A 17,837-nucleotide genomic window follows, 5' to 3' on the forward strand; every position below is an offset into this window, starting at 1 on the left:
CATAGAGTGCCCCATCATCCCTGTGTGCTTTGAGGAGCTCATGAGGAACTTCTGATTGTTCTTGCAGTATTTTCCCGAGTATTGTTTTAACAGGAGTTTAGAGATCTATTTGTTCTTCTTCATACCCCGGTGTTGGGAGAAGTTGATAGGTTCTAACTTAAAAGAATTGTCTGTTTGCACAGAATTGAGTGCAGTGCTGTCTGTGTAAGTTGAAGAGAGGTCCCATGTTCAGAGTCTTTCTTTCTTTCTTTCTTTCTTTCTTTATTTATTTATTTATTTATTTATGGTATTTATATGCCGCTCTTCAGCCCTAAAGATTCTCAGAACGGCTTACAGATAGTTATTCAGACAGTTCCCTGCCCTCAGGCATACAATCTAAAAATACATGACACAAAAGAAGAAGGGAATGGTGGTGGGGAAGGGGATCAAGTCCAATGGTTCGTCTCTCTCTCCAAGGCCTGGACCATGACAGATGGACTGGAGGGAGGGCCCTTCTTCTTGCTCTGTCAGGCCCTGATAGAGTTGGGCCTGCCTTTTCACTCCCTCCCAGGCCAGATGATGTCAGATGGCATGGAGGGAGGGCTCTTCTTTCATCTTTACAGAACATATCTTAGGATATAAAAAATACAAATAAACATTTCATCTTTTGAATTTGTTTTTAAAAATGCTTTTTTGTCTTCCGAATCGTAGCTATTGAATTATCTTTGCAAGAACAAAAACAACAGCAAACAGAAACAAAATCTTTATACCCATCTGTAGAAATTCCACAGAACAATCAAAAAATCTCAAGAAAGGTCCGAGCCTTGTATGACTTTGAAGCTGTTGAGGACAATGAACTCACCTTTAAGACTGGGGATATTATTGTTGTTTTGGATGACAGGTATGTTGTAGTCTAAGGCTTCAGTTTGATGAACTAAACTTATTTGCTGGCATGCATGTCATATTATTGCATGCAGATTATGCTTTTAAAGCTATCCCAGTGATAATTGTAAAACACATTTAAATGCCAATAAATTGTGGTGGATCTGTATGGAAAACAAAAGATAAGTTCCAATTTCTCAACATGTACTGACAGTTTGGAGGCAAGTCAGCCACAATGAACAGTTTATACTCTTTGTGCGAGTAAAGCACAAAGAATATTTTGAGATAGGATATCTTTAATTTCACTGTTTTGATTCTTAAGTGTAACATGCTCTAGAAGCCCATCAGCTCAGGTCTGTGGAGTTGTTCTTCAGTTGTAGAATCAGGAGTTTAAGGAAGTCTGGGTTAATATTGTGCTAAATTTGTTTGGATGAGAGTTGCACTGAAATTAATATAATTTACAAATAGGTATGTTCAGAGTTGTAGCATGCAGTGATCCTGTACCTCTTGCAGTTTATAAGCCTAAAAGGTATTGATATGTTACTACTTACCAGAAGTGTTGTTTTTGACTAGGCTCTTTAAAAGAACTCAGTTCAGCATTATCACAGCTGAATGGTGAAAATGAGTACAGATTGAGTATCCCTTATCTGGAATTCTGAAATCCAAACTACTCCGAAGGCCAAGACTTTTTGAACTATATGCCTGTTCTGTATTTGCAAGGCTGGAGAGAGATGTTAGTATCTGCGAAATGGCAGGAGGCGTGAATTCATACCAAGCACTATGCTTGGATTCACAGCCATTTCACAGATCCTCACTCTCTCTCTGGCCTCATTACAGCTCATTATGTATATGCAAATACAGCTATTCCAAAATCAAAATATGGAACACTTCTGGTCCCAGGAATTTGGATAAGGGATACTCAATTTGTACATCAGTTCAGACATTGTGGTAAGCTCTGGTTTAGCATTGAATACAACATCCCTTTATTTATTTTTTTCAGTAGTTTAACTATGATGAGCTCAAAACAATTTTGCATCAGCTTTCAGTGGGCTACAGTTAATTATTTGACTCCCCTAAACTCTACTTGATTAGAGAAACAAGCCAAAATTACAAGCCATGGTTTGGATAGAAGCTTCTAATCTCACACACTGCTGGAAGAGGGAAAGAGAGTAATTATAGCTCATAAACCTAAGCCTCATTCATCTGAATGCATCATAGAAGTTTCTCAAGGGTCTTGAAATGGCTTACAGGCTAGAGTCCATGAGCTCTATATTATGTAGCTTATAAATAAATCTTGGGCTGTTTAAGAACTTGCATTCTAGTACTTTTCCTTATTGTGAAATTGATTATAGTCTTGGAATAAGTAACGTTACCCATTGTTGGGGATTGAAAAGTAGTAAGCAAGAAAGGCATGGCTAATTTTCATGGTATTTAAAATTTTAACACTGTTTAAAGCCTGTTTAATGTACCAATTTCAAATATTATAGCAAATGTTTAATTGGCTGGTTTATTCCAATTACCATATATACTTTTCTATAAACTGAACAATTTATGCCTAAAATTGACCCCAAAATCCCAGGTGGACTTATTTATGGGTCAGTATGGTAATGTGATAGCAGCTCTTTCAGATTTCCCCATGCAGTGAAAAGAGCAGTTTCTTTCTCTCTTGAGCCAAGCAGAAAGAGTCTTGGGTGACCGATTGCTGTTAAACAAACCAAGTTCCTCTCCTGCACCACCACTGTCTGGGAAGTGAAGGCTGAAATGCTGAAGCAAAAAGCCTCAACTAGAGTCCCTCTTGCTGCATGCATGCACACACACACACTGAAAGAGCCTCAAAATTTTACCCTTGACATATCCATGGGTCACAAAATCCATAGTTTTGGTTCCCAAACCTGCCATCAATTCATACATGAAGTCGACTTATAGTCGAGTATATATGGTAGATGACCATAGATGAAGATTTTAAAAAACTGTAAAACAGACAGAAGAAAGCAGTTTTTAGTCAGCTCATTAGGAGTTAACAGACATGATAGAATGTTTATAATTCATTTTGGGATTCATTACAGTTGTCGTTAGTAACTTTGCTGATCACATAATTAACACGCTGATTCATGGTGGAATATATCCTGAACTGTGTCTTAAATCGCTTCGTTAAGGCATAATCTTAGAAATTTCAGGTAACTGCAGTGTCTGAAGCCTTAGAAAAGATATGTGGGATTTAACAATTTCTTAGTTGAAAAGTTCCACAGTAGAGAAAGGAAATAGTGAGTCTGATATGCAAAATCAACAAATACTTAAGTTTTCATTTGTGACATTCTTAGGAAGGGCCACCTCCTTCTTTTTCTATGTCAGTTTTGTGCTTTGTGGGAGATTTGGGGTAGTTTGGAATGATATTCCTATAGTGTTTTATTTAATTGCTTTTACATTTGCATCTTGCCTTTCCTCCAAGGAGTTCAAGGTGGTGCACATGGTTGTCCTCTCCATTTTTATCCTCACAGCCATCCTTTGAAGCAGGGTAGGCTGAGAGAGACTGATTGGCCCATGATCACTCAGTGAAATGTTAAGGAAAATGCAACATGGGATATACAGTGAATGAAATAAAACATGTATGTGAGAGTCAGGGTGACTCAGCAGAAGCAATTAGGAGTCACACAGGTGTAAAAGGTAATGGAATTAGCAAGTCCTAAATGCCAAGGACAGAAATGTAAAGTGGATAATTGAACACACCTGAGAATTGTTAAGTGGTCAAGGCTGAGATGATGAAATCATTAATTGTGGGTTGAAACAAGAGAGCCAATGAGAGTGGATGTACACGCCCACTGGGTGGAAACAGACAACAGTGGGTGGTATTTTGCAATGACTATAATAATGGCTATGAATCCCAATGTATTTTGTGGGTAGTAGTAGTGGATAGTTGTATTGGAGTTGTGTTGGATAGTTTAGGAGCTGTATATAGTAGAATAAAGTAGATCTTTTATATAAGACTACTGAGTTGTCTGGTGTCTTGAGTGAAGATACAAGAGCCAGCTGGATCCTGAAGAAGTGGGAAGACTTCTGTGGAAGCAAGAGTGAGAAGGCTTGGAGAGTTTGTCAGGGTCTTCAGCCTATTCTCTGTAACTCTGCTGCTTTAGAGCAAAGCTTTAACCACTGGCCAAAACTGGTCAGCGCCGGTGCGTAACAAGGTGGTGAGTTCGAGCCAGAGGTGAAGAGCTACAACTCCCATCATCCCTGACATGAAATTCATAGTTTAGTGGAGATTAGTCCCTTGGTGTCCCTAATTGTTTCTAAAGGGACGCAGTGGCTTAGTTAAAACGCTGATTCTGATGACCGCAATGTCAGCAATTCGGCAGTTCGAGAACCAAGTGGCACATGATAGGGTGAGCTCGCTTCACTGTTCCCAGCTTCTGCCAACCTAGCAGTTAGAAAGTATGTAAAAGTACAAGTACATAAATAGGTACCACTTCAGTGGGAAGGCAACAGCATTTTTTTCAGTCGTGCTGGCCACATGACCACAGAGTTGTCTTTGACAATGATGGCTTTTGGGCATAGTAACAGAGATGAGTACTGCCCCCTACAGTTGGACACGACTAGACAGTCATGTCAGAGGGAAAACCTTTACCTTTACCTCTGATATACTGGTGTCACTAACCTTAGTAAGCAATAGGTTCTATGCTGCAATGGCTGTCTTTTGTAGAAAAAGTAGTAGAGACTTCGGTCTATTTTTTTCTTTAGCAAAGCTTCAAATGGAAAAGAACAAATAATAATATTTATTGGTAAATTAAAAATTGAGGCCTAGCAATTTAGAGATGCAACAATGATGTAACAGTTCACATTTTGGTTTGTTAAAATGTGTATCTTTACTACTCAGTGATGCCAATTGGTGGAAAGGAGAAAATCACAGAGGAATAGGATTGTTCCCATCTAATTTTGTGACCTCTAACTTAAATGATGAACCTGAGTCAGGTACGTTGAACACAGACCTGTTCTTGAAAGTACTTTAAAAACCATACATAACGATTACCTATTTTTATGCAAGAAAGTACCATGAAATTGAATGTCTTGTCCAAAGTCACAAAGTACATTGGGATTGGGATCAAATCCTCTGACTCACAATTCCTAATTGTGCTTTAATTGCCAAATCACTTTTATTCTATGCAGTATGACTGGTGATCTTGCATCTTAGCAGTAGCTTTCCATATGTCTATCAGTCATATAACTTCAAGACAAGGCTATTTCACTTGCTCTAAAGCTGCATGTGGAGATGGGATGAAACTCTCTTTTGAAGAGAGTTGGTTCTTAAATGCAGTGTTCAAGCTGGATCAAAAATGTTGACATTGCCAAAAAAGACCCATTCAAATATCTTAAGATAAAATGACTTTTAATTTGCCATCTGGGTTTTGAGCTTATGGCACACAGTGCATTTTAAAAAGTGTTCTCTTAAATCATAAAAAGCAGAATTTAAAACTTGTTTTCCATGTATTCACCTTTGTAGAGTTGTTGTACCTAGAATACCTATTGTAATCCATAGTTTATGAGCTGCAGTAGCAAAATAAATCAGTAGAAAAAGGTTTGAGAACCTAATGCTAACATGTTCCCTTAGCAGCAACTGTGGAGAAGAATGCTTCTTCTGAAGACACTGCAGAGGAGACTGCAAAGGCTGAGCCTGAACCAGTTTACATAGATGAGGTATGCAGTACTTGCACAAGTGGAAATGTTCTAGATAAGATTTTCTAAATAAGCTGCTTCTTCTTAGAGACAAACTGAGTTCAGTAAACTTGGACTGCTGAAAGAACTCTGGTGATACTTTTCACTCTCTTTCAGAATAAAATGGATAGGGCATTGCAGTTACTCCAGAGTATAGATCCAACAGATCCAAAACCCGACTCTCCTGATCTCCTGGATTTAGAAGGTATTTTTGTTTGCTGATAACTATGCCCTGTTCCCGAACAATTCTGTACTGTTCAGTTCATTTTTTTCTTTCCTCCCCCCCACTAAATTAGGATGAAGCTTGAATAAGATTCAGATGCCGTGGGGAGGGGGGGCGGTTCTTACTTGTCCAACTTTATTTAAAATTTTTACTGCATCTTAAACACATTGTACAATGTTTGCAAACTCCTATTGGATAGTATTTGCTTGAAAAAAAATACTGACATTTTTGTATTGCTAGGTATCTGCCAACAAATGGGTCCAATGATAGATGAAAAGCTAGAGGAAATTGATAGGTAAGGCAATCTTATAATACTTGCAAGTAAAATAAAAATGTAATGTATATTTAAGCACTATTGTGACACTAAGATAATAATAATAATAATAATAATAATAATAATAATAATAATAAATGCTTTATTTGTATACCGCCCTTCTTCCAATCAGGGCGGTGCACAGCATAGTAACAAATACAATGTACAGTATATAAAAACGATAAAACAATTTAAAATATACCTTAAAAACAGATACTAGCCAGCTCAACATTGGCTATCGGGGGGGGGGGGGGTGCTAACTAGAGCTCGTATCGGGGAACGCTCGCTTAAACAGGAAGGTTTTTAAATCCTTCCTGAATTGGGCTAGGGAGGTAGCCAAGCGGAGCTCTATGGGCAGCGTATTCCAGAGGGTCGGGGCCGAGATGGTAAATGTCCTCCTTGCAGTGGAGGCTAGTCTTGCCCCAGGTACCCTCAGTAACTGCTGCCCAGATGTTCTGAGTGTGCAGGGCGGATTGTATGGGGAGAGGCGGTCCTCAAGGTATCCTGGGCCCAAGCCATGTAGGGCTTTGTAGGTTATAACCAACGCCTTGTATTGCACCCGGAAGCGAATGGGCAGCCAATGCAGATCTTTAAGTACAGGTGTTATATGACTGGCCCTGGATGTACCAGTGACCAGTCTGGCTGCCATATTCTGTACCAGTTGTAGCTTCCGGGTATGGTACAAGGGTTGCCCCATGTAGAGCGTGTTGCAGAAATCCAAACGAGAGGTTACCAGAGCATGTACCACTGTTTCAAGGTCCCTCTGGCCCAGGTAGGGACGCAGCTGGCGAATCAGCCGAAGCTGATAACAGGTGCTCCTGACCGTCGCATTCACCTGAGATGTAAGGTGAAGCGACGAGTCAAGAAGCACCCCCAGACTGCGTACCGAGTCCTTTACGGGAAGCGTGATCCCGTTCAGGACAGGTGGAACCACCGCCATCCCCGGGCCAGGAGAACCTATCACGAACACCTCCGTTTTCTCTGGATTCAGACTGAGTCGGTTTTCCCTCATCCAGCCCATTACTGACTCCAGGCAGGCCACGAGAGAAGAGATGCCATCCCCGGTTACTGCATCAGTCGGAGACATAGAGAAAACTATTTGGGTGTCATCAGCGTACTGATAACCCCGCGCCCCATGTCTCCGGATGACCTCTCCCAGCGGTTTCATGTAAATGTTGAAAAGCATGGGAGACAGAATGGCTCCTTGAGGGACCCCAGTTGTGAGGGCCCTCTTATCGGAGCACACGTCTTCCAGCTGCACCATCTGGAACCTCCCAGAGAGGTAGGACCGGAACCACTGGAGCGCAGTGCCCCCGATTCCCACCTCTGCCAGGCGCTCCAGAAGGATACCATGGTCTATGGTATCGAAAGCCGCTGAGATGTCCAAGAGCACCAACAGGGACACGCTTCCCCTGTCGATGCCCAGACGGAGATCATCGACCAAGGTGACCATGGCTGTCTCCACCCCGTAACCCGCCCGAAAGCCAGTTTGAAATGGATCCAGATAATCCGTTTCATCCAAGATCGATTGAAGCTGGATTGCAACCGCCCTCTCGATCACCTTCCCCAAAAATGGCAGCAGTGAGACTGGCCGATAATTACTATGCACCAGGGGGTCGAGGGAGGGCTTTTTTAACAGCGGTTTTATAGTGGCCAATTTCAAGCTGGATGGAAATTGCCCATCCCTCAGAGATGTATTTATAATCCGGTGTAACAACGAGGTTACCACCGGTCTCCCCTGAGCCGCTAGCCATGAGGGACAGGGATCGAGGGAGCAGGTTGTCTTCCGAACACTTCCAAGGATCTTGTCCACATCATCGGTACTAACCAACTCAAACTGATCCAGTTTAATGGAGTCCACGGAGGCTCTGGATGCCTCTACCCTAGGTTCTGCAATAATGCTGGCGTTAAGACCTTCGCTTATCCGAGAGGTTTTATCCACGAAGAAGTTGTTAAATTGGTCACAGCAGGCCTTTGAAGGTTCAAGGATCTGGTTCAGGGTGGGAGGGAGCTGAGTTAGCTCCCTGACCACCCTGAACAACTCTGCTGGACGCGACTCCGCAGGCGCGACACGAGCACCATAGAACGAGTTCTTAGCTGCTCGTATTGCCTCTCCATAGTCCTCCAAAAGGCGGTCTAGGAGAGCCTTGTCGGCTAAGCGTAGGTGTTTCCGCCAGCGGTGCTCTAGCCGTCACAGGACCCGCTTCCTTGCCCTGAGGTCTTCCGTATACCAGGGCTTACGTTTGGAAGCAGGCCTGAGAGGGTGCTTGGGAGCGATACTGTGTATAGCCCTGGAAAGACCGGTATTCCAGATACCAGTCAGGGCATCAACAGAGTCGCCGTCATTTCCAACCATGAGCCCCTCTAAGGCTTCCTGGAACCTCTCAGGTTCCATCAGCCTTCGAGGGTGGACCATCCTAATAGGTCCGCCACCTCCGGGGGGGATCTGGGTAGAAGCCTTGATTTTTGCCTCCACGAGGAAATGATCCGTCCATGACAAGGGGGAAATATTGGTTATTTCCGCCCACGGATTTTCCACATCCGTGCAAAAAACTAAATCCAGTGTATTACCTGCAAAATGCATTGGACCCGTAATCATCTGGGACAGGCCCATGGCCGCCATGGTATCCATGAATTCCCGAGCCGCACCGGATGGAACATAGTTGGCGGTGAAGAGGATGTTGAAGTCGCCCAGGACTAACAGCCTGGGCGTCTCCAACATCAGCTCCGCAACCAGCTGTGTCAGCTCGTTAAGGGAGTCCGTTAGCGCACGGGGTGGCCGATACACCAACAGAATCCCTAGACTGTCCCTAGCCTTTAGGGTCAGGTAAATACACTCGATAAAAGAAGTTTGTCGGATGTGGTTCCTGGTGAGAGACAAGATGTTCTTGTGGACCAAGGCAACACCCCCCCCCCCCCCGCCCACCTAACCTGGGCTGGTCCTTCACCGAAAACCCGGCAGGGAGGGCCTGTGCCCACACAGCATCTCCCTCAGGCCCAAGCCAGGTTTCAGTAATGCAAGCCAGGTCGCATTTACTGTCCTCCAACAGATCATGGAGGATGTGGGACTTGTTGTTGATCGACCTGGCATTGCACAGGAGCAGCGACAGGGTTTGTGGCACGGTTGGAATGACCCTCAGGTCCCTTTGGTTAGGAGGGGGACTGGAAGGAGAGATAGATATTAAGCATCGATCTAGCCTTCCTCTGTAACGCAAGTCCGCCTTCCTACCGCCATACCTCCCCCTGCCCCACACCACCTCAATGGGAGCTCCGCTTACATCGATGTTACCCTCTTCCTCCCCAGCCGAAGCGCTCCCCGCATCCATGCCCTCTCCCTCCCCCTTGCAGACCACAGGAAGAACAGAGGTGTGACACAACAGTCATCCTCTGTTCTGAGCTGACTGGGCACAGCCCTCTCGCCCCTTACGCCGCAAAACAATCCTCAACCGCAAACAGCTCCTGGCACAGTCCAGCGGCTCCCTGATGGTGTAGGGACTATAAACAGAGGAAAACGCCGCTCCGGCGGTAGAGAGCAAGTCCTCCGGGCCGCTGCCCGATGAAGGAGGGCGGGGGCGTCTTCTGGGGGAGGCCGGGAGCCGGCTTTATGGGGCCGCTCTCACTGGCCCCGCCCCCAAGGAAAAACGCCGCTCCGGCGGCAGAGAGCAAGTCCTCCGGGCCGCTGCCCGATGAAGAAGATAAGCACATTACTTGCTTTTCCCAGATATCCTTTAGTCAAGTCTCTTTAGAAATCAGGAATGAAGCCTGGTTGTACTAGATTGTATGGAATATGAGACGAGAATCCATCTGTATGGGTCAATTTGTATTTATATATGGCTAGATTTTAAGGAGGGAAGAACACCAGATTACTGGAGAATGAGGCCTGGGGCTATAGTAGAGAGAGAGAGTGTATAATCACATGTTTGTTTGCCTTGGAAACCCGGGTAACTAAAGATACAGTTCTTGGGACTGAAAAGGTTGCCCACTAGTACTGTATAGTAAAGCTGAGAAATAGTGGATCTCCCACTGTTGTTGACAACTCCTGTCACCTTCATCATTGGCTGTGTTAGCTGAGTTGATGGGAGTTGGAGTCAAACAATGTCTGGAAGGCTAGGTATTCCCCCTTGACATAGGGTAGAAAGATTGTGAGAATGTTCAGAAAAGAGCAGTAAGTGTATCACAGTGTGATACAGAATCATTATCAGACTGGATTATATCTAACATTATTCTTGCCAGTGATGGACTTTCCTTCTCTGATTCAGCTGATCAGGCTACCCAAAAACAGCTCTGGGGAATTCCCATGCCTCCAGAACTGATTATAGGGAGGCTATACTGGGAAGGGAAGTAGTGTTATCGGTGGAAATACTCTTATCAGATCCTTACCTGAATATTCATAAACTAATAATTTGTCTTAAAACATGCTGTCTGACACTGTTAGTTTACTATTAAATACGTGGACAAATGTGTAATCTCTGAAAACACTTCATGTCCTTGTCTACATTAGGAAACATTCTGAATTATCTGAACTAAATGTTAAAGTGATGGAAGCTTTGGAACTCTACAACAAACTAGTAAATGAAGCTCCCATGTATTCTACATACTCAAAGATGCATTCGTCAGCTCATTACCCACCTACATCAACTGGTGTTCCAGTACAGGTTAGTGCCCTTTTTTAGTTCCAAGCTTTTCTAGTAAGTTTTTACACTTTAAAAATGGCTACTGAAGTGTGAATATGAACCAACTCCTCTTGGCAACTTGAGATTTTAAGCAGATTTCTACATCCTGTTGTATGACTTACTAGCAAGAAACCATCATTAATTTGTCACTTATTCTTATCCATAAAATTCTGCTCTTAATGTTTGCCGTAAAATTAATACAAGCTTGGCATAGAGTTAATATACTATGCCATATATAAAAAAATAAAAGCATAAATTATGCTTTATTTGTCACCTTCTTGCAGATTTAAGTTCAAAAGGCTTACACAATTTAAGAGATCTTCCCTGATGTTTGCCAGTTCTCCTATCCATGTGCAGCTCCCTTAGGTTATTACAGATGTTTCCCCAGTGCTCAGAAGCAGCTTTGGGAAAGGATGTTTGTTTGGAGAGCTGCCATGGGAAGGAAGTGGCACAAAAAGCTGCCTTTGTGTGTAGAATTTTTAATTTTTGATTAAGATCAAAACCAGAAAATTCCCCAAGTCTGTTTTGTTTGTAGGTGTCCATATCATTACATAGTTCTGTCAGTTTACCCGTTCAAACTCAGCATAGGTAACACATCTAAGGTTAGCTGGGACAGTGGGTAAGGACTAAAGAACTAGGCAAACTGCCACTTCAGCAGTGCAACATCATAGCTGATATGTTCCACTGAAATACTGTTAGTTTTGGACTGTTCTGTGGCTATGCAGTGAGCTGCTTGGAAATGAATATACAATACAATGGTTCAAAAATACTCAGGACAAAAATAGTGTTATATTATAAAGATTCAATTTTTATTTCTTATATTCCTTTTGGCAACAAGTTCTTCATGAATTGAATGAAATAATTTCAAAATTTGGCATTTGAAATTGGGCCAAATCAAAATGCTCATGCTTATTGAAGGAAAAACAAAGGAAGGAAGGGAAGGAGGGAGGAAATTTTCCAGGCAATAATTAAGTGAAAAGGGGGAAATGTAGCTGCATATATTAGGTGGATTTTACATAATGAGTGTGAAAAGAATAGTTACCATGGTAACTGCCACATGAAAGATGATGCATTTAGCCATTATGCTTTTACTTGAACGCTTAGAAATGATGAAAGATTGATTGTATTTGGGCTTGTGAAAGAAATTATAAGTATTAGATGGCTCAGGTTCTAAAAGTCTTCTCACTTCAAGATAATTCTGCTCTTTGTTGAGAATTAAAAGTCAATAAGGGATAATTGCCATAGAAAGAGCAAACAGATGTATAGTACTGTGTAGCCTCTGTGCTATAAGCTCAGTCTTAAACAATAACCAATTTTTAAAAAACTACACAGTATACAGAAATATTGAAATACACATATTGACATAATTGTTTTTTCTTGGTTTAGTAACAAGAATGTAAGCACCAGATTTAAGGCGCTTGCTGAATAATTACTCCATATAACCAAGGCTATCTCGTTCTTTATCTCCTTGTATTAGTAAGGTGGTTTCAAAATTTAGAATAAATTACCAAAGAAGCACTTGGATGCTGTTTAATGTAGGATGTAAAATTGTGTACAAATTCTTTGTTCCCCATCCTGAACTAGGGACAATTACTTTTAGAATATCAATTAAATCTGAAAGTTCCATCATACTCAGAAAATCCTAAGCCTTCTGTTAATCATGGGGTCACCATACATTGACAGGTGACCTAAAGGCATATACATACACACTTTAGATAGGGTGCCATAGGACTGCTAAAATACACTTATTTCACTGATTCCTGAGCTTAGCCCAGACATTCAGAATTGCTTCCATGCCTAGGTTCTGATGAACCTTGGCTCAAGCTAGGCCTTTATTTGGTATATTTTAAAAATGCTTTATTAGGCTCTCTCTCTCTCTCTCTCTCTCTCTCTCTCTCTCTCTCTCTGTGTGTGTGTGTGTGTGTGTGTGTAGAGAGAGAGAGAGAGAGAGAGAGAGAGAGAGAGAGAGAGAGAGAGATGGCATGAGATGGCATTTCTCTTCCCGGTCACTATTACAAGCATTTCTCTTATTGATCAGTACAGAGTGGTATAAAGAGTATATCTGCATACCTGGGTACCTGTTTCTTTTTTATGTTAATGTTAAACATGATTTTTTTTTTTTTAAAAAATGTAATGTGAGAACTTACATTTTGGACTGTGTGGTTTCAATCTTAACAGGAACTTTAAAATGGCCCTTATGGTAATATAGCAAAAATGCTCATATGTGGTACAGTATGACCTGACTACTACTTGCCATAAATATCAGTATTCCTACTTTGCTTTGATCCTGCAGCAGAAGCATAAATATCTCCTCCATAACTACTCCATATTTTCTTAGAGAAGGAAAGTCTTCCAGTGTTCAGAGTTAAATTTGTTACTCTAGAGTGTACCTGCTTCCTAAAATGCACTCTGAACTTTTTGTGATCCCAGAAATCTAATACAGTATGTACCATGTAGGCCTATCAGTATTTGGATGCAGACATGTATGTATATGCTTGGATCCTATATTGGAAGATAGGTAAATAAATAGTAAATGAGCAAGCAAGCTTTCACCAAAATAATAGACTGGATTATTTCCTTTTACCATTGCAGAATTAGTAGTAACTGGCCCTTAACAGAAGAAAATTTTATATGTGACTTGAATGTTTATTACATTGCCTCCTTCTTCCTAGTGGTGGAGGCCATTCTCACTACCATGCTTGTTATTCACCGCTGAGCATCTTGGGTAACTTAGTATTAACTTAAGTGCTACTGTGCCATAAAATCTATACTTACTTTCCTTCCTCAAGGAAGGTTATCACAGTCTTCGTACCTTTCTGTGTTTTGTTTTTGCTGTGTATGCATCTGGCAGTATTGGATCAGCTTTTATATGTATTATGCTCCACTCTTGTTTACTAGCCATGCAGTAAGGACTTCTGTTTCTGTTGCAGCCATATCCTTTACATCCTCACAGTGGGAACTACGGGCTTCATGGTGTCCCTCAAGGGTACACTCCAGGAAGTGATCAGATTGGCCCACTGAGGTCCTTGCCTCCAAATGTAAATTCTTCAGGAACATCTCAGCCTGCTCAGACAGCCTATTTAAGGTATTTCATAAGCAAGGTGGTGCTAACCTCTAATTGCAAATTCATTCTTTGAAAATCAAAATACATAATCTTTCCAGGACTGACATTATTTTTAAAGCTGGCTAATGCCTTGGTTTGTGTTTCAGCACCGGTCTAGATTCTGTTCCCAATCCTGCTTACGTGAACCAGAATTCTTGCCTTCCACCAGCTGGTACAGTTCCTTACACTCAACAAATGGGCATGCCTATGGATATGCTAGCCTACCAGAACACTGCATCCAGTTTGCCTCAAGGAGTATGCTATCCAGCACTTCCGGCTCACTCGCTTCAACAGCAACAAACAAGTTACCACCAGCAGCCTCTCCTCTGAAGATGCAGGCTCTCGTCCTAAAAGCAGTCTTGGAAGTTGCTGACCCGTGTCATTTAAATTTTCCCTCCATTAGTTTGAAAGGATACTTCTGCTCAAGGGAAATGGCAACCACACAAATGTCAATGTTAAAGTTAATTCAGGTTCAGATCTTTTCCTGCAAGCCTGTTTAAATAAGGTGAGCTGCCAATGAATTCAAAATCAATGGCCTTCAGACCTTGGCTCATGGAGCATTCTGCCTAATATCCTGCCTATTTAAAGAACCAATGTGGAGTACCTTTCCCTTGTAATACATTTCATAAGCGAAAGCTTTGAAAGCAAGTTCATTTATGCACCTCCTCCTGTTTGTTCTTTCCAGGCTTTATTAATGCTGTTGTTTTTATGAAACCTTTAAGTTCAACTGCTATCTCAAAATCCAATTTATTTAGTTAATTTGCTGTTCACTTTGCACCCCTGCTAGATCATCTTAACAGATTGCATTTTATGATTGTTCAATAAAACAATAGTAAATTTGGGGAGAAGAAAACTTCGAATGACAGATGTTGTTAATGGCCTTTATTTCTGCCAGACTGAATTTCTTATTTGCACTTCTCACAAACTAGTGCCATTTATTGTGATGGAGTAGTTCTTTCTTTCTGAGTCTAAAGTGTGTGTTGTTGGATATAACATGATTTCCCAGCACAGGAATTGGGTCTTTTGCGCGCGTGCGCGCGCACACACACACACACACACCCTTTATTCACTGGCATTGCTGAATGCTTGCACTTATGAAAGAGACACCTTTAACACTGGAAAGACATGCTTATGCTATGATTTATTTACAGAGTTCATGATTGGGTTTTTGGTCTTAATTGACAAATACTTACTGTTAGAGGGAGGGATCTAGGGCAGTATGCCATGACAAGGTACCATTGTGTTCGTCAAGGGTCAGGAAGGAGCCTGGCCTGATTTTTTTTAAGGAGAACCTCTCCCTCCACTTTGAGGGCCTAGTTGTCCCTTGTTCTCCATATACTTGCCTGGCTATTTAATATAATAATATCAACAGATAACTTTAAGTTACATTTTATTGACTTACATGCTGCCATTGAGGGTGTTTTTGGGGAGGGAATGAACAGTGTTTTAAAAAACGAAAGGATAGTTAAAGGCATGGGAATCTGAAATGTTTGTACATGAGTCTCAAAGTTCTTCTGAAATTTATGTTGTCTGTTGTAGAAGTACATAGTACTTTGTAGTGAGGTCTACGTTTCTCCAAATCAAACCTGCTTGTTGTCATGCTGCCCTTTCTGTTCTTAAACTGGTGCTAAATAGGCTGTTCAGAAGAAAGGTGGTAATGAGGGGTACAGTTGCACTTTGGACCAGTGTTTCTTTGGTGACAGCAAGGAGGTGTCTTCACTTGTTGATTTCCTCCTTGAAGCCATTTGTGCTTTTCCTTCCTGCAGACTTTTAATTTGTTTAGTAGTGATCTAAAATGGCAACATGGGACACACACTACACAGGGTGATTCAAAAAGAATGGTGCAAAACCAAATAAGAGCAGGTTTACTTTTGTGCCATTCTTTTGGAATCACCTGGTATATGTATGTTCTCTCTCTCTCTCTCTCTCTCTCTCTCTCTCTCTCTGTGTGTGTGTGTGTGTGTGTGTAAATACATACACAAGCAATTTCTCATTTTAAAACAATTAATTTCAAAGGGTGCTCTTTAGAATCCGTATCTAGAGCAAGATAAGTTTTTCTCTCAGCTCAAACATTTTATAAGCAAAATGAAGTTTTTGAACAGTGTAGCTCCTTCATATTTGTGAATACATAGGGTAAATCAAAGTTTTTATTGATCCACATTTGATACTACATTAAGTGGTGCCCAATATCTTATTGTGATGTGGAGTTGAAGCAATTTTTTTCATTGTATTTTGTTCTTTATATATATATATATATATATATAATATATAAATAATGTCTGTATATATCTGCTTGTCTTGAGATTTTATACACAACTACATATGTGCTCGTTCTCTTTAAAAAAGAATCACTGATTTTTTTCCTATGAGGCTGCATTTAGCTTTATTGCTAGTTGCTGTAATCTTAGAAGGCAGTTTTGCAGATTGTAAATATGTATAAATTCTGATGTTAAAACTGTATCTAGTGTTTTGGTGTTAATGGGGATCATCTTTCTCTTTTCTTTTCTATACTAAAATATTATTTATTGCTAAAGTGTGATCATAGTTAATGCTGCTAAAGAAAGTAGCTACAGATTTCAATAGTTAGGCCCCAGACTCCATTGGTATATGCCCTGAATCTGAATGGAGTAGAGAATTATTGCAGGCATATACCTATTTTTATATTAAAAGTAAACACGAAATGCTTTGCTTTTCATGTAACTGAGTAAATAAAGAATTGTAATAAGGGTTATACTATGATTTGTCTCACAGATGTTAAAATAAAGTACAGTCAATGTTTGAAGGTCATTTTCCTATTGACAGTTGTTTTTCAGAAACCCTACTCTTTCCCAGTTTAAATGTTGCCTTGTGGCATTACTTGTCCAAATTATAACTCTGCCTGCTTTTTAAAAAACATTCATAGTTTGAATCCCCAAAGACATTGGTATGCAGTGTGTTAGAAATTTCAGTATTTCTCCCCATCCCCCATAATATTAAAATGACAAGACTGTTAAACATGCCTTACTACTTGTCTGTTGACCTGGTTTTCAGTTATAGACTTCCCATGTTGTAGAAGAATCAGACGAAAGACTACCAGTTAAAGAAAGGGTGCCTCTGTCACGTTATTGCTGTGACTTTTCCGACTACCTTTCTGTTGTTATCTGTGCATTGAGCCATCTCCAGTGCTGGCTATTCATCAGCAGAATGGAAACTTAGTTCCTCCCTCTCTACATGCCCACCCCAAATATTTTCTGGTAAATCAGGGGATCCTCCATAGTATGTTGTTGGGTACAGGAGAGATAAGAGGAGATCCTATTGGATGAGCAGAATTCTACTTGCATTATCCCAGCATAATGTATGAAATAGATTTGTTGTGATGAAAATAGTTTGCAGAATGCTTGACTGTCTTTCCCCTGGAATATCTGACATAACACTGGAGTAAACTGTTTTGATCTTGTATTAATTGGTGAAATGGATTCTGCATAGTACTGGAAATGAGAATGCCTTAAAAAGATTTGCTCTTTGTAAGAGGTTCCCAGTGTGTTTACTTATCCAATTCACACATTAAGAATTTTTTTCTGCAGCAAAAGACTATTTGGGTGTTTTTATACAACACATTTGTCAAGCAACTTCCACTCTTTAACAGTTTGGATTCTGATTGTATGAAATATCCATCCAGCATCATGTTTGCGCTGACTTAAGGAAATAAACCTGTTTAACAAAAACATGCAGTTCTGTTTTAATATATAACTAAACATTGATCCTGTTCTGACTTGAGCGTCTTCAGCTGTTGAATTAGATCTAAAATCCTCCTTCAGGCCATCTTTAGATGTGAGGGACCCCAGGAAAATTGCACAGTACAGTTTGCCCTCCATATCTATGGATTTTTTTCCATGGATTCAAGCATCCACAGCTTTGAAATATTCCCCTGATGTAAGCAAACCTAGATTTTGCTATATTATATAAGAGGCATCATATTAC

At 40.9% G+C, this 17,837-nt stretch overlaps 1 protein-coding gene across 3 annotated transcripts in view; it reads left to right on the forward strand.

Moving 5' to 3' along the window:
* The window catches only part of STAM2 (signal transducing adaptor molecule 2), a 35,940-nt gene extending 18,359 nt beyond the window's left edge, over nucleotides 1-17,581 (forward strand). Inside the window, exons 7-14 of one of the 3 annotated variants that reach the window (XM_089520022.1) lie at nucleotides 691-880; nucleotides 4,730-4,824; nucleotides 5,462-5,547; nucleotides 5,683-5,770; nucleotides 6,029-6,083; nucleotides 10,603-10,756; nucleotides 13,705-13,859; nucleotides 13,985-17,581. In XM_089520022.1, coding sequence (XP_089376148.1) covers nucleotides 691-880; nucleotides 4,730-4,824; nucleotides 5,462-5,547; nucleotides 5,683-5,770; nucleotides 6,029-6,083; nucleotides 10,603-10,756; nucleotides 13,705-13,859; nucleotides 13,985-14,207 — 1,046 coding nt within the window. In that variant the 3' untranslated portion in view covers nucleotides 14,208-17,581. The remainder of the gene's footprint in view (nucleotides 1-690; nucleotides 881-4,729; nucleotides 4,825-5,461; nucleotides 5,548-5,682; nucleotides 5,771-6,028; nucleotides 6,084-10,602; nucleotides 10,757-13,704; nucleotides 13,860-13,984) is intronic. The other 2 variants (XM_089520023.1, XM_089520025.1) reach the window with 2 other exon arrangements.
* The last annotated feature ends 256 nt before the right edge of the window (nucleotides 17,582-17,837 follow it).

This window comes from Sceloporus occidentalis, unplaced genomic scaffold, assembly GCF_023333645.1.
Source record: "Sceloporus occidentalis isolate IW3139 unplaced genomic scaffold, rSceOcc1.0.p SCAF_4, whole genome shotgun sequence".
NCBI classification, from domain to species: Eukaryota; Metazoa; Chordata; class Lepidosauria; order Squamata; family Phrynosomatidae; genus Sceloporus; species Sceloporus occidentalis.